The sequence below is a fragment of the Tupaia chinensis genome, unplaced genomic scaffold, assembly GCF_000334495.1.
Source record: "Tupaia chinensis unplaced genomic scaffold, TupChi_1.0 Scaffold000316_1, whole genome shotgun sequence".
Taxonomy (NCBI): domain Eukaryota; kingdom Metazoa; phylum Chordata; class Mammalia; order Scandentia; family Tupaiidae; genus Tupaia; species Tupaia belangeri.
The window spans coordinates 9,612,058-9,629,988 of NW_006159809.1; the positions used below are offsets into that span (position 1 = coordinate 9,612,058).

The 17,931-nt window shown below is 36.8% G+C and overlaps 1 protein-coding gene across 1 annotated transcript in view; it reads right to left on the minus strand.

Annotated features, from left to right (window-relative positions):
* Positions 1-17,931, minus strand: part of APLF (aprataxin and PNKP like factor) — a gene marked incomplete at its 5' end in the record, with an annotated part of 74,826 nt that overhangs the window by 22,559 nt on the left and 34,336 nt on the right. The window contains 2 exon segments of the mRNA XM_006151295.3: positions 4,408-4,533; positions 13,200-13,549. Coding sequence (XP_006151357.2) covers positions 4,408-4,533; positions 13,200-13,549 — 476 coding nt within the window.

Genomic DNA, 17,931 nt, shown 5'->3' on the forward strand with positions numbered 1-17,931 from the left:
AGGACACAGGTTACAAATACAAGGATGAGAAAAAAAAAAAGTCACACAAATACTAACCAAATTGCACCAAACAAAACAGGAGTTTTGCTTTTAGTAAAAATAGTAAATTATATCAGAAAAACAATCTCGAAGGTAGCAATTATACTCTGGATAAAATATAAAACACAGTAACTGGAAGGCACTGGCCAGCTAGCAAGAGGGAGATAGAAACTGGAGAATTAACATATGGAAGGAAACAGCAGTTTCTTCATTGAAGAAAAACTCCAACTGACGTTAAGAAAAAGTAACAAAATTAAGGGTGGAAATAGAGAAAACTATGGTCATTGTGGAGAGTTTAATCATCCCTCCCTCTCTTGTTAACTAATGGAACAACTTCAGGAAAAAAAAAATCAATAAGAATATAAAAAATTTGAACAATACTATATCTACCTGACCAAACTATCATTTATAGATCCTATTTCCAGTAATTAGAGAATGTACATTTAAGTCAGATAGTATGTTCTACAAAAGTAGGCCATAGGAGAGTAAAACAAATTTCAATGAATTTTCAAATATTTAAATCCTAAAGAGTATTTTACATGGCCACATACACACTACTGTCAGTTACGTGAGTTGCAAGTATTCTTTTCTCCACCCTGTGGTTTCTTTTCTCTCTTTTAATGTGTACTGATAGATCTTAAAATCTTCCTTTTAATGTAGCCAAATAAGTAAATCTTTATTCACTTTAATTATTGCTTTTGGTGCCTAGTTTTTGTTTTTGTTTTTTAAGAGAGATTTTTGTTATAGGGCACACATGCTTGCCAGAAAAACAGAGAGTTATAAAACAAGAAATCACCCCAGGGGAATGGCCATGCCCCAATTCCTTCTCCTCCATTCACCTCTCCAGATTTTGGGTACGCATGCACACGCGGCTAGTGTGAGTTTTAAGCCACCAGGTCTAGGACTCGAATTGGACAACTATGACTCAACTGGACGACTATGACTAAACTGGATGACTTACAGTGGACTACATGTAAGTCCAGCAACGTAACCATTATGCCAACTACTGGCCCTGGTGCCTAGTTTTAAAAACAATCCCTGCTCTGGGATCATGGAACCATTCCCTCGTATTTATCTTTAAAGCTTTATTATATTGTTTTTCATATTTATTTCTATGAGTCACCTAGAATTCTTTCTTTTTTTTTTTTTTTTTTGGAGAGGTTTTTGCTATAGTGCATGTGTGCTTGACAGAAAGACAGAGAGAGACAGAGAGACGGAAAGAGAGAAATCACCCCCTAGGGGGAATGGCCATGCAGCAATCCCTTCTCCTCCATTCTTCTCTCGGGATCTTGAGCACGCATGCACATGCGCCCGGTGTGAGTTTGAGCTACTGAGTCCGGGACTCGAACCATGGTCAACTATATGGGAGTCCAGTGACAGCCATTACACCAACTGCTGGTCCTAAGAATTCATTTTTTTACTATGGGGTGATAAGAGATTCTAATTTCATTTTTTACTCAGATGAATATCCAATTATTCCACTGTAATTAATTTTAAAAATCCATTTTTCTCAATGTCTGCAAAGTCCCTTTTCATAAATATGTCACCTGTACATGTATAGATCTGTTTCTGGCCTCTATTCTGTTCCAGTCTTATACCTTCATCCTCGTGCCCACACCACACTGCTTTAATTACTATAAGGTTTAACAAGTCCTGTCACCTGTTCTTCATCAATTAATACAGATAGAGCTATTTTCAGTCCTTTGCCAATCCATATAATTTTAGACTCCCTATAAATTTCTTTTTATTTTTGAGAAGTTTTTGATATAGGATGTGTGTGCTCTCCAGGAAGAGAGAGAGAGACAGAGAGACAGAAAGCGAGAAATTACCCTTGGTGGGGGGATGGCCACGCTACAATCCCTTTTCCTCCATTCTCCTCTCAGGATCTTGGGCATGCACACTACATGCCTGGTGTGAGTTTAAGCTACTAGATCCGGGACTCGAACCATGGTTGACTATGTGAAAATCCAGTGACATAGCCATTACGCTAATGCTGGTCCTTCTCTATAAATTTCTATACAAATACTTTTGTGATTTTGAATGGGTTTGCATGCAAATCAATTTAAGGAAAACTGGCACGTTTATATTTAAACTTTCAATAATGAACTCTCCTATCTTTATAATTAAGTCTTTCTGAAAAATGCTTTCACATTAAAGTTTTATAGCTATCTTCATAAAGGTTTTCTTTTTTAAAAAGAATTATTTATTTATTTATTTATTCCATTTGTTATTATTTTTTCATTTGACCAGAGAGAGAAAGGGAAAGCGAGAAAGCAAGTCACCAGGTCCGGATCTCGAACCGTGGTCAGACATGTGAGAATCCAGCACATTTAACCACATGCCACCTGCCAGTCCCTCCATAAAGGTTTTCACACCTTTTATTATATTTATTCCTCAGAATCTGATTTTTTTATGTTGTTATAATCCTTAAAAATGTTTTATTTTCTGTTTGGCATTGGAATATAGAATTATTATTGATTTTATATATTGATTTTTATATCCAACAACCTTGCTAAGCACTTATTAATATTTATAATTTATCCATAGGCTATTTTACATTTCCTACATATACAGTAATCCTATCTATAAACTCTGTAAGTTTTATTTCTTCTTTTCTACATTTCCATTTTCCTTTTCTTGTCTTTCTAGGCTATAGGTCTGGTCTTAATTTTTTTATTCTTGCATTATTCTTGCTGGGTTATGCTGGCCTCATAAAATGAGTTGGAAAATATTCCTTTGATTGTCTTTGGAATAGTTTGTGCAAAAATTGAGTATTTCTTCTTTAAATGTTCGATAAAACTTTCCACTAAAGCCAAATAAATCTATAATTTCTTTGATAGACAGTTTTTAATTACATATTCAAATTTTCTATGGTATAGGATTATTCTATTTCTCCTTATATCTATGTCTTAAAGCTGGATTTCTAGGAACTGTTCATTTCTCCCAAACTTTTTAAGGTCATTGGTAAAGTTGCTCTAATTCTGTTATTATCTGAAGGATGTTACACTGGAATGGAACAGTAACTTTTTTTTTTCTTTTTTTGGAGAGGTTTTTAGCTACAGGGCACGTGCGCTCGCCAGAAAGACAGAGAAAGACAGAGAGACAGAAAGCAAGAAATCACCCCCCAGGGGGAATGGCCACACCGCAATCCCTTCTCCTCCATTCCCCTCAATATCTCGGGCATGCACGCACACGGGCCCAGCATGAGTTTAAGCCACCGGGTCTGGGACACAAACTGCGGTCGACTACATAGGAGTCCAGCGACATAGCCATTACGCTAACTGCTGGTCCCTAGAACAGTAACTTTTCACATAAAACATAAGTCTTGATTTTCCTTTCAGTCTCAGAAGCTTATTTTGCTTTCTTATTTAAAACCACTGTCATAGAAATAAAATGACTTCAAAGTTGCTAGTAAGACCATTCATCTGTGTTCAAAAGTATCTAAGAATGATGGCTAACTGGAATTAAAGTTCTCTAAAGCTAGAATCACTACTTTGGTAGTCTGATTCAAGTTCAATCCTTCATTAAACAGAGTTACAAGATGTAAGGATGAGAGACTTTGCTGTCAAGATACTTGCTGCCTGCCTACTCCAGCTGCAGGGACAAAGTAGCAGGGTGTCACCGTGCAATGTGGAGCCATACTGGAGGCCTGGGTTCAGTTCCAGATTGCCTGGAACACGTGGGGCATGAACTTGGGCATGTCAGTGATATGGGCTGGCTAGAAGGCTAGGGCACGTAAGAGGTGTAGCGAGGTCTTGTTAGAGGTCTGTCTCTCTCTCTCACACACATGCAGACGAATGAAGAAAGGAAAAAGAGAGAGATAGAAAGAGAAGGAGAGAAGGAAGGAACAAACAAACGAATGAACTGAAACAAATACTTCCTGGAGGGAAAGACATTATGGTAAAAACCACATTCTCACGAAATATGTTCTATTCTGTGCATGATACAGCTGAGGATAAGATGCTGTACAAGGAGAAAGGAGAGGTACTCTTACTCTTTTAAGACTGAATTTTGCATGTTGGCAAAAATGGTAAAGTAGGAGGAATGAGGAAGCAGAGAGAGGCTAGATAAGATCACATCTGACTTACATGTCATACCTCGGAGTCTGTCTTCAGTGTATGTTGAAATAGTATCAGTTGCTTTTACATGATCTCATTCGCATTTTGGAAATCAAAAATTTCAGGTACTTACAAGATTAATAACTTCAATAATTTAGAATCATCTCAAATGTTTAACAAGATAAAAATCTATCATCTATAGAAATTTAGAAATTAAAGGTTAAAGACATGAAGCTGCCTATGGTTTCTCCTGCGTGACTGACAGAGATCAGGAGAAAAAGAGTTTAGCCAAACATCTGAATTTACACACCTGTAACAAGATGCTCCATAGGGACATTCAGGTCGGTCATCAGTGTCTTCTTGATTCATGACTGGCGAACCTCCGTAATCACTATCGCCAGGATGGCTGAAGTGTTGAAAATGGACAGGATTCTTCCTATGAGGGTGACAAATACACTGTCAGAAAAATAAGTTAATAGGGTATCTGGATGTTTAAGGAATACAACAGGAAACCAAGCACACCCATCTGATTATTCCAGAACATTGGCCACTGTCCCATATATCATTAAAAAAAGTTGATGATGTTTTATCAACACAGGCCTCTTGTGGTTAACAAAATAAATTTCTAGTGTCACATAGTGGCTCCCAAATATCAATAATTAATTTGCAAATGTTGATTTACATAGAATACATGTGCACATGATAAAAATATAATATAAATATCAAAAGCATGCATAACTTTTAAAGACTTCATGTGAATACATTACCCCTTGCTAAGATTAAAAAAAAAAAAAAAAACAAAAAAAAAACAGAACATTACCAACATTCTAGAAAGTCCTTAAATGTCCCCTTCCAATCATTAAACCTATTTTACTATCCAAAGGTAACTTAGTCAATTTTCACTCCCATTAGCAGGTTATTAGAGTTCCAGTTTTTCAACAACCTCACCAACATTTGGTGTCATCAGTTTTTTGTTTGTTGTTTATGTAGCATTTATAGGAAAGTTTAGCAAGCTCAGGACAGTATGCCAAATCTGGCCCACTGCATTTTTTTTTTTCTTTTGTGGTTTAAAAAAATAACATAAAGAGGACAAGCAGGTGAAGTAGTGATGAAGGCACTGGATCCCCCCGTGGCTGACCACAGTTCAAGTCCTGGACTGGGCTCTTGAGAATCATGCCGTGTGCACGTGTATCTGTCCAGAATCCCAAGAGGAGAATGGAAGAGAAGGGACTGCAGCATGGCCATCCCCACAGGGACAGGATTTCTCACTTTCCCTTTCTCTGTCTCCCTCCTATGGAAGAAAAAAAAAGTCTACTATCTTTTTTTTTTTTTTTTAAAGAGAAGTTTTTGCTATAAGGCATACATGCTTGCTGGAGAGACAGGGACAGAAAGCAAGAAATCACCTCGCTCCCCGCAGGGGGGATGGCCATGTCACAGTCCCTTCTCCTCCATTCTTCTCTTTGGATTTTGGGCACACACGCGCATGCACCTGGTGTGAGTTTTAAGCCATTGGGTTCAGGACTCGAACCACCGTTAACTATGTGGAAGTCCAGCAGCTTAATCATTACACCATCTACTGGTCCCAAGATTTACCATCTTAATCATTTCCAAGAGTACGGTTCAGTAGTGTTAACCATAGTCACATGCTATATAACCAACCCCCAGAATTTTTTCACCTTGTAAAATTAAAATTCTATATCCACGAAACAATTACTCTTCATTTACCCCTTCTCCCAGTTGCTGGTAATTGTCATTCTAATTTCTGTTTCTATGAATTTGATTATTCTTTACCCCATATAAGGAAAATCATACAGTATTTGTCTTTTTTGACTATTTCTTTGACTTAGCATAATGCTGTCAAGGTTCACTGATGCTGGAGCATGTGTCAGAATTTCTTTCCATTTTAAGGCTGAATAATTCCAGTCCTTAGCAAATTTTGCTTATCCACTCATCCATGACAGACATCTGGGTTGGTTTGTACTCTCGGCTATTATGAATAGTGTTGTTATAAATGGGTGTGCAGGTAAACCTTTGAGAATCATTTTGCATATAAACTCAGAAGAGAAATTGTAAATTAAATGCATATGATCATTTCAGTTTTCTGAGGAACACCCATACTGTTTTCCACAGTGGCTGCACCATTTTACATTCTATGAACAGTATACGAGGGCTCTTATTTCTCCACTTTCTCACAAACACTTATTATTTTCTGTTTCGCTTTAATAGTACCCCTAACAGGTATGAGGTAATATCTTACTGTGATTTCTCTCCTATTAGTCATGGTGACCTTCACAAGCATTTTCAAATGCGTTTTGGTCATTTGTGTATTTTCTTTAGAGAAAAGTCTGTTCAACTCCTTTCTACGTTTTTGAATTATGTTGTTTTCTAATTGCTGGAATCACAGGTGTTCTTTATATAGACCAAATAGTAACACTTTATCAGATATGATTTGCAAATATTTCTTCCTATCCCATAGGTTGCCTTTTTCTGTTTATCTTACCAATTGGTACACAGAAGTATCTAATTTTTAAGCATTTCAATTTGTCTATTTTCACTTTTGTTGCCTGAACTTTGATATTATATCCAAGGAAATTTTGTAAAATCCAATATCATAAACCTTTTCCCCTATGTTTTCTTCTGAGGGTTTTATAGTTTCAGTCCTATGTTTACGTCTTTGGTCCATTTTAAGTTAACTTTCAGCATACGGTAAGCATCATGCTATTGCTTAGATGTGGTTTGTCCCCCCAAAGATTCACGTGCTAGAAGCTTATTCCCAATAAATGTCACTGGGAGGTGGTGAGACCTTTAATATGTGAGTTCTATTAAGTGAGGTGTTGTTTGGCTCATGTAAGCATCACTCTCATGAATAAATTCATGCTGCCTCGAAGAGGGAATGAGTTCCCCCAAGCGTGGGCTATTATAAAAGAACCACCCCAAAAATTTCTCTGTTTTTCCACATGCACACTAACCTTCCAGCTTGTGTCCACCATGTTGTGACATAGGACCAGATGCCAGCTAGATGCTGGCCCATGTTCTAGAACTTTCCAGCCACTATGAGCCAAATAAACCTCTGTTCTTTATTAATCACCCAGTCTCAGGTATTTGTATTTAGCAACATAGTCTTTCATCTTTTCTCACACATGTATTTAAGGCTATCACTTTTCCTCTAACTCTGCTTTAGTTACAGTACACAAGTTTTGGTATTTCACATTTGTAGTATAAATTAGTTAACATATTTGATAATGTCATTGAGGTTTCTTTTCATTCATAGGTTATATTTAGAAGCAAACTGTTTAATTTCACAACAGTTAGGGATGTTTTTCATTCTACTTTGTTAATTTTTAGCTTAATTTCACTGTGCTCAGAAATACTCTCATTTTTGTATGATTTCAATCCTTATAAACTATGTTGAGATTTTAATTTTAATGGCTCACAGTAAGGTTTATCTGGGAAAGTTGCCTTAGTCATTTTTTCCCACTATAGTATAATACTTGACTGGGTAATTTATAAAGCCAAGAAGTTCATTTGAATCCAGTTGTGCATGCTGTAGTCCCAGCTACTCAGGAGGCTAAGGCAGAAGGATCTAGAGTTCAATGCCAGCCTGTGTAGTACAGTGAGAGCCTGACTCTTGAAGGAAAAGTAAACCTTTATTTGGTTCACAATTCTGGAGTCTGTGAAATTCAAGACTAAGGCCACAGCATCTGACAAAGGTCATCTCATAACAGAAGGGGAAATAAGCATGCAAGATAGAGACAGGATCAAGGTGAAATCATCTTTTGGAGTTCACTCCCAAGATAACCAATCCAGTCCGTGATTAATAGCATTTACCATTTATGAAGATTGAGGATACAAGTTTCTAATACATGAACTGACTCATTGGGGAGAACACTCCAGTCACAGCAGAACTCTTTCAAAGATACTTTTTAAAAATGTACTGGTCAGTTGTTCAGTATAGTATACTACACTAAATACTTGAATTAAGTCAAATTTGTGCATTGTTTTGTCCACACTTTCCACAACCTTACTAATTTTTAAATTTAGCCTATGACTTACAGTAAGAATATATTAAAATCTCCTGACACTATTTTAGATTTATTCACCTTTTAATTCTTGCTTTGTATGTTTTCATGTTGTACTATTAGGTGCATACAAATTTAGAATTTGCATATCATGATTATCTTATCATAATGAATGGCCCCTCTTTATCATTAGTAATGTTTCTAGTCTTAAACTTTGCCTGATATTAGCAGGCATATATCAAGCTCTTTTTTGATTATAGGTTTTTTAAGAGTTTATCTTTCATTTGTAAAATTTCAATTTTTATATGTCCTTATATTTAGGTGAGTCTTATAAGCATATTATAGATTTTTTTTAAATTCCTTTTCACACAGTGTGATAATATCTATTAATTGGAGGTACCTGATCTCTTTAAAGACAGTGCAACTATTGCTGCTCCTGGGTTTAACTCTACTATCTTACTATATTGTTTTCTTCCATTTATCCAACATGTTCTGTTTTTCCTTTTTTGTCTTTCTTGCCTTATTTTGAGTTGATTATAGTTTTTAAATTATTACATTTCTCCACTTCCATTAGTTTGCTAATTATACAATTACTCTTTTGCTTATTTCTGGGGGTTAGAAAATGTATCTTTATTAAAATCTGATACAAATTAGTGCTCTTGCAATTTCCCAGATATTGCAAAGCTTTAAACATTTTAATCACCGACCACTTTTGTGCTACTTTCATATATTTTAATTTCACATGCATTTTATATACTATAAAATTATAACCACTTTATGTAGTTAGTATTTATTTATATTTATACTCATATTTTCCCTCCTGAAAGTCTATGTTTCTAAACAGGGCCCCTCATGCTTGGCAAAGAATGAACTCCATTTTCATTGTCCAAGCCTCATGAGACTGCTGAAAACTCTTCATGGCCTCTTAGCCCTCAGTTTGAAACAGTAAAAATTCAGCCAATGCCACAAGGGAAAAAAGAAGTCTCAAACTCCTCCCTACTGCTGATGTTTTCAAAAGTGTATGTTAAGCTTTCACAGTGGTTCTCAGTGGGAAGTTTGATCTTGGACAAGTTTCTTCACCAGAGGTAAAAACTTGATCTTCCATACTACTGATTTTAAATAATTTATATGACTTTTTATAAATAAAAGCTACAAATTATAATTAAGGCATAAATTTCCTATGTGTTAATAAGAAACAATTCAACATATGCAGATTTTTAAAAACAGTTTACTAAGAGGCCAGCAGGTGGTATAGTGGTTAAGGCACTGAACGTCTACGTGGTTAACTATGGTTTGAGTCCTGGACCTGGTGGCTTGCTTTCTCATTTTCCCGTCCTCTCTCTCTCTCTCTCTCTCTCTCTCTTTCTCTCACTCTTTCTCTCCGTCTCTCTCTGGTGAGTGTGTATGCCCTGTAGCAAAGTAAAAAGAAATAATAATAATAAATAATATTAAATAATTATTTGGGGGGTAAAAATGTTTACTAATGGAACATGTGCTATTAAGCAAAAAAATTACATGACCCCCAAAGAGAAAAATCTTCAAAAAGTTTTTGTTCCTATAAACAAAGTTAAATGTTATTTTGTTGTTATTGTTTTTCACAAAGGATTGAAATAAGATGTAATTGCTTTAGAAATGTTGACTTTGAAGTACATGTGGATATAAGTGGTGAGTATTTAAATTTAAATTCAATGCAGAGGTCTCTGTTAGAGATACAGATGCTGTCAACAGCACGATATCAAGAAATTGAATAGAGTACTTCCAAGGAATAATATTTTACTGAGATAGAACATATAAATCATTATAAATCCCATATTTGATATTAAATATTATATCTAGGGAACCAGCAGTTAGCGTAATGGCTATGTCGCTGGATTCCCATGTAGTCGACCACGGTTCGTGTCCCGGACCCGGTGGCTTAAAAACTCACGCCGGGCGCGTGTGCGTGCGTGCCCAAGATCCTGAGAGTGCCCAAGATCCCAAGAGGAGAATGGAGGAGAAGGGATTGCGGCGTGACCATCCCCCCTGGGGGGTGATTTCTCGCTCTCTGTCTGTCTGGCGAGCACACGCGCCCTACAGTGAAAATCTCTCCAAAAAAAAAAATATATATATATTATATCTAATATCAAATTTTAAAATAGTATGAGGCTAAAAAAGGGATACAGAATAAGGGATAAGCAATTTAGGGGAGAATAGGCATATCTGAAACAAACTTCAACAGAAATTAGATGTGAGCATGATTTTAAGGCAGGGCAGGAGAAGACAAAGAGAACAGAAATCCCAAAGGGAATCAAACAGCAGTTGACCCAAAAAATTATAGCTCAGGGCCTTCTGGCCAGGCTAAGAAATCTGGACTTTAGTTGCTGAAAGATTCTGTACAAGAGAGTAATGTCAGTATTTTTTTCTCTCTCTTTTCTTCTTTCTCATTTCTGTTTTTATTTTCTTAGCCAATTCAATTAGGCAATGATGAGGAATGTAAACTTGGGGAAAAATGTGGGGATTCAGGAGATTAATCACTTGTCCCAGAGAAAGACAATGGTATAAACTATTGCATTAGCAATAGCATTGATGCTGGAGAAAAACTAAATCCTCGCAAGGTACATAAAAAACAAGAACTCAGCACATTATTTTCTCCCCTTTGTTACAAACATTTTCTTTTCAAGATTTCAGTGCTAGACATTTCTCAGGTATTAATTATGTATTCCAAAATTAGTAAAAATTAATTATTTATAAGCTAGGACTGATGAAAATGATCATATATCATGATCAAATATAAATAAATTCATTATGATCTTGATAAAGTATTCAATCACCTTTAACAAAGACAATAACAGTGCTGAACACTGTAATGGACTGAATTCTGTCCCCTCAACATTCATGTTGAAGCCTTACTCCACAATGTGACTGGATTTGAAGATAGGACCTTAAAGAGATGCTTGAGGTTAAATTAGGTCTTTAAGAGTGGGGCCCTAATACAATATGACTAGTGTCCTTATAGGATAAGGAAGAGACACCAAGGAGGTACACACAAAGAAAAGGCTCTGTGAGGACACAGCAAGAAAGTAGCCATTTGCTAACCAAAGAGTGAGGTCTCAGGAGAAGCCAAATTTACCAAGACCTTGATCTTGAACTTCCAACCTCCAAAACTGAAAGAAAATTAATTTCTGTTGGTTAAACCATCCAGTCTGTGGTATTTCACATGGCAGCCTTAGCAAACTAATACGAATTGCAAACAGGACTTTTCAGAATCCAAAATAATAGGAGGTTTATACACTTCGACTCATATTTATATTATATTCTAGATGTGGCACTAAAGCCACTACAAACAGTTAAAATTATAAATAAATGTAAAAATTAGAACTGTTAAAATTGAAAAATATGATTATTCAAGTTCTAAAATGGCAATGCATCTTAAAAGAAATAATATGTGCTAAAGTTTGAATATATCCTCTGAGAATTCATGTGCTGAGTCACTGAATGGGATTAAGAAGGTTAAAAACTTGATCCAGGGACCAGCAGGTGGTGTGGTGGTTAAGGGCGCTGGACTCCTGCATGGCCAAATGAGGTTCGAGTCCAGGACCTGGAGGCTTGCTTCCTCACTTTCCCTGTCTCTCTTGCTCTCTCTCTCTCTCTCTCTCTCTCTCCTTCTCTCTCATTCTGTCCCTCTCTGGTCAAATTAAAAAAAAAATTATCTAATTATTGTGATGAAGAGAGACAATTAGTGATTGGGAACAAATTAGTGATAGGGTGGTTAGGGCACGGCCCACATGATCAAGTCCTGGCAGGTTCATTAAGAGAGGAAATGAGGCAGGCAGAGAGCCACAGGGAACACACACCACACTCTCCTGCCCTCTGCCATGTTGTGACACAGACAGAAGAACCACACCAAAGAGGGTGCTGGATCCTGGACCTCTGCATTATAAGCTGAATAAACTTCTATTTTTAGAAATTGTCTAGTTTCAGATATTTCCCGTTATTAGTAATGGATCAAACTAGAATGATGTGAATGTGAAATTAACAGATTATGTGCTGTAATACACTGTTACATAGAAGACAATGAACTCTACTGGAATGCATTGGTAAAACAGTTGCTTTAACAAGCTGGAATGGCAAAGAAGTACTTCTAAAACAGGGCTGCATAATCATAAGCATGGTACTACAGTATAAAATCACAGATAAAACCAAGGATTGTAATTTGAATTCAGAAAATAGGAAATCAGGAAATACAGTACAATGTATTCAAACGAAATATGTATAGCAGCAACCAATCAATCCAGGAACTATATACTCATGTTTTCTTTGTTTTAAAGTTTTTGCTGTAAGAGCACATGTGCTCACCAAAGGGAGACAGAGAGAGACAGAGAGAAAGAGAGAGAAAGTAAGACATGAATCCCCCAAGGTGGATGGCCATACTGTAGTCCCTTGTCCATTCTCTTCTTGGGATTTTGGGGCATGCATGCACACATTCCCAGCATGTTTCTCAAGCTGCTAAGTCCAGGGCTTGAACCACAGAGTCAGATATGTGGGATCCAGCCTCCTTAACCACCAAGCCACCTGCTGGCTCCATACTCAACTGTTTTAAAAGATATCATAGTGATTCAAAGCACCTTTAGAAAAATATTAAGGGAAATGCACAAGTATAAGATACCTAAACACAACCTAAAATTTTCTTAACAGTTACACTGTATACAACAACTATTTATGAAGTCATCTTTCTTAATACGTAATAAAATATTACATAAGCAGGTATTTAGATCTGAGTAATTTAATTTTCAAGTCTGGGTTCTCCAGAAATCAGACACATGCATGAATCAGCATGTCTACATATAAAACATTCAATTTCCCACTGTATCTTAAAAGCCTCTTACAGAATTTGTTACGATGCACACTGAGAAAGTGCAAACCAGTAGAAACATGATAGTTTGTAATGTTCAGTCCCATGGATTTTCTTAGGCTTTAACCTACCATGGTATATATCTATCAATATATAGGTCGGGTCATCAGAAAAGTACATCATGACTTTCCCACAACCCAACACATGCCACTGAAATAGTGGAATTACATGCTACCTATAATTTTATTTTACCTATAGCAATTTGCTCCATACATGCAGGATGTCCTCTTGACCTTGTTGTCTTCAGGACCTTCTGGAACTGAATCAGTGGCCTTCGCATGCAAAGTCTCAAGATTGGAGGAATCAGAGCTAGACTCAGGATGAGATCCTTGAGACTCATCATTGGATGACTTGCCTTGGGCACTTGAAAAACTCTGAGAACCACTCATTGCCTCTTCTTTATCAGGTGCTCCTTTAGTGATGTTATTATGCTCAGAAACTTCACCAACTTTCTTTATTGAAATTTTGCTTCTTTTTGTTTTAGTCTTCGTATTCCCTTCTGGGTTACTTAATGTGTTTGGAGGTAATGACTGTGGCATTTCCTAAAAAGTAAATCAGATATAAACAAATCAGCTTTTAAAATATATAAATTTAAGCATAAAAGCATAAAATGATAAGATCCATGCAGTATGTATATTTTTAAAACTTCAAGATTTGTATTTTAAAGTTACTAAAAATACCACATAGGCCAGCAGGTAGTATGGTGGTTAAGGAGGCTGGATCCCACATGGCTGACTGTATAGTTTGAGTTATAGATTCTTGAAAAATATGCTGGGAGCAAGTGCATATCTGCCAAAATCCCAGAAAGAGAACTGAAGGAGGAGGGACAGTAGTGTGCCCCATGGCAGATGTTTTCTCATTTTCCCTCTCTCTCACTCTGTCTATGGTGAGTGCACACACCTGCTAACAAATTGAAAAACAAAAACAAAAAAATGCTATTTTCTATCTCTAGCTTAATAACTTTAGTTCGTAGTTATTAGAAAATAAATTTATAGTTATACTAAGTCTTCACAATTATGTCAAGCATTCAGTAAAAAAGTCAGAAAAAATATAAATCAAACATTAGAGAAAACATTTACTTTTAATATAATCTCTCCCCAAAAACAACTCTTGAATGTCATCATTACTCGACAATGTATCATGCTGTTGACATGCACTGTCCTTTTAATTTCTTATAAGTTACCGCAATACTTTATTTCTACTCTCTAAATACAATTGCGATTTTTCTACAACTGAATCATAAAACTATTCTGTCCTCAGAAAAAATTGCATGAAGTGATGTTATGACCAATTTAGAAAAAAAAATAAAGATTCCTTTGAAATGTTCTGAATACAAGTTTCAGTATAAATAAAGATATTTTGAACCAAGTGGTTACTCTCGTTAGCACTGCAGAATCCTTTAAATTTATTCTTAACAACAGCTTAAAGAGTAAGCCTAGTCTTATCCTGTTAAAAATGACCTCTTACTTACACTTTCTGTGGAGTAGAGACCTTGCTGAGATTAAACCCCTGTCCTCCAATAAGCATTTCTAGGATGTGATAACAACATACCAGATTCGCATGAACATTCACCTCCATTTATACCCTCAAGACTCATGGATGCTGGCTGCCATCTGGAAAAAGCTGCTTTTGATCTTACTTTCAATATCTAATACTTTGAATTTCTTAAGAATTGAATTACTTTGAATTTCTTTTGGACTAATTACTTCAGTGTTTTGATATTTTTTCTTTTTTTTAAAACACACAGTATTTAACATCACAATGCTATCCATACTGACTACAGACTTTGCAAGAAGAATCTACATCTTACAGCTCTCATGTAGCAGCAGATAACCTACGGAGAGAACAGTCATTTGGCTCTCTCCTATAGCTGAGCCTTGGTGGTGGCATTCATGCCACATTCCTCTAAAAACATACTTTATTTGCTTGTGTAAATCCAAATGAAAAAGCGTTAAAATCATATAAGCCTAAATCCTAATAAGGCAGTGGAACTGAAGGATGAAGCGAATCAAGGTCTTCACTCTTTACTCCACATACTTACGAATATTCCATATTTTTATAATAAGTATATATCATTTTACCATTTAAAAGTGAAAAACAAATCAAAGAAAATGTAAGAAATGAAATGTATAATATTGTATTTCAACTCCTCCCTCTACTTCCATAAAATATAAAGATTTGATTTATTTAAAAATTCTTTAAATCCTCACGAAGAGTACATTTAACATGTTAATTTAAAAGAGAGATGTTTAAGTCACAGATATCAATACTATGGATCAAGGGTTCTCAAATACACTTTAAGAGGTACAAAAGCTGGAATTCATAATGTTGTTTATGGAACTCCATGCAATATTGATATACAGTAGACCCTTGGCATTCAAGAATTTAACATTCATGGTTTTAATTATTTATAAATGATCCCAAAAATCCATTACATTCAGTAATTTGTAAGTTTGCTGAGACATAAATTTGTTCTGTGCCAATTACAAAGTTCAGAAGCTACAAGTCACCGAACTGGCAAGGGAAGAAATAGGAAAGATGGAGGTGCTCTGCATTTGGAAGAAGAATAAAGAGAGGGCGCTCTTATTCCCTAGGTAGCCCACACTGCTTATTTCTTAGATTAGATAAAATGTAAAGGATTAAATGTGAAAGGCTAGAGAGCCTTGATAGAGAGGTCAAATCTGACACAATGGTAAATACATGTTAGAGACCTCAGATCCCACACAGTGGTAAATACATGTTAGAGACCTCGGGGACAGAGGAACAGACTAGAAGGTGACCTTGATATTGGCAGGGGCTGAAGTATACTATTGGGACTACTGAAATAGTCATTAACTTGCCCAAGAAGTCCTCCTTATCCCCTCAGCTGCCAATGGAAATAACTAAGCTCTGTAGAAATAATAATTAATGCAGTTAATTCTAAGCATGAGATTGAGTGATCTGGTCCAAAGAAAGACCAAAGTGTTTCTCGGGATGCTCATATACAGTAGTTCTTTTTTATTTGGTTGTTTGGTTGGTTGTTTTAATGAGAGAGATTTTTGCTATAGGGCACATGCACTTGCTGGAGAGACAGAGACCGAGAGAGACAGGAAGTGTGAAATCACCCTTTGGGAGGATGGCCACCCCACAATCCCTTCTCTTACATTCTCTTCTCAGGATTTTGGGCATGTACATACATGTGCCTGGCATGACTTTCAAGGCACCAGGTCCAGGACTCGAACTGCAGTCAGCCATGTGGGAGTCCGGCCCCTTAGTCACTACGTCACCTGCTGACCCCCTTTTATTTGGTTTTTAAGAGAGAGAGCTGTCAATCAGTATAAGGAATCTAAGGAGCCTTTTACATTGGCCTGGCCCAAAAAAGTGGAACCTCAGGAAGAAGGGGTAGGTTACAGGTGACTGAAATTGTTAGGTCAGTGTTTGGAAAGGAAAACACAAGTCTCTGTTCCAGAAAATCAGCAAAAGAATGTCTGTGTTTTATTTTAACAGAGATAGAAGGCTTACTATGCATCACAAAGGTACTGTGCCCAGGCAGGATGTAGGGAATATCCAATTATCCCAGACCAACAAATGTGGTCTTAGTCTGTAGGCATGACTGTCCCCAGGTCTTAGAAAAGAATTCTGGAATAGGAAAAAAACTTTTGTCCTCACAACAATTAGAGCTGCTTTTGCTTTCACTATTTTGTTTATTAATGAGAGAGAAGAAGGTGGGTAAGGGAATCTAAAAGAAAGGGGAAGATGAGGAAGAGAGAGAGAGGTATTTTTGATAATGTCTCATGGTGTTTTGCAATCTTTCTGTCCTAGGCTCCCTGGTAGCTAGGATCATAGGCTTGCCCTACCACACCCAGCCTGTTTAGGCTGGGCTTGGAATCAACCCCCCGGGGCCTATCATGTGGCCTCAGGACCATGCAGCAGTACCCTCCCACTGCAGCTGAGTCTCAAATTTTAATGTACTGCAAAGGACAGAATTTAACTTTACCTAATACAAATCTGATGAGGCAATTTGTAGCTATTGTTTCCAAGGTGCCTTTGGGAGGAATGTCAGGGCTAAGCTACCTTGTAAATTCTGCATTAATTCCACTAGCACTCATATGCTAAGGACTAAACAATCCTAACCTCCAGCTCCAACTTCACTCTTGAGCTTCAAACACATATATTCAAGCACTAACTAGAAATTTCTACTTCAATATTTGTTTTAGTCTACTTGTGTTGCTATAACAGAATACCTGAAACTGAGCAATTTATAAAGAAAAGAGATTTGGCTTAAAATTCTGTTGACTGGAAAATCCAAAAGCCTGGTGCTGGCATTTGCCCAGTTCTGCTGAGGACCAGATACTGCTTCGTCTCACGGTAGAAAAGTGGAAAGGACAGCAGTTACATGCAAAGGGAAAAGGATGCAAGCAGGCCGGGCTTGCTTTGTAACAACTTGGTATCAAAGCTGCTAGTTAGTGAGCATGCGCTCCCCCACCCCACAACAAGGTATTAATCTGTTCATAAGGGATCCAGCCCCTCATCCCAAAGCACCTCCCAATGGGCCTCGCCTTCCAACCCTGCTGCACTAGGTGTCCAGTTCCACAATACGTTTCAGTGGGGACACTCAAACGATAGTGATAGCTTCTCTGTACCTCAAATGCAAAATGTCAAAACTGAAATCCTGCCTGTATACTCTAAATGTTGATTTCTGCCAACACGTTCATCCTAGCCAGAAAATTTGGAAGTCTGTATTTCACTCCTTTCATTCACTCCTCCCGATCAAGTTCTGCAGTTCTATTTCTCAAAAGTTTTTCTGATCCAATGCATGCTCGCCATCCTTAAAGTCACCACCCTACCTCAGATTCTCTTTATCTACTGACTGTATTAATGCCATAATCTCCTTTCTAATCTCTACTCTTAGCTTGTTCTCTTCCAATCTCTCCTCTACAGAGTT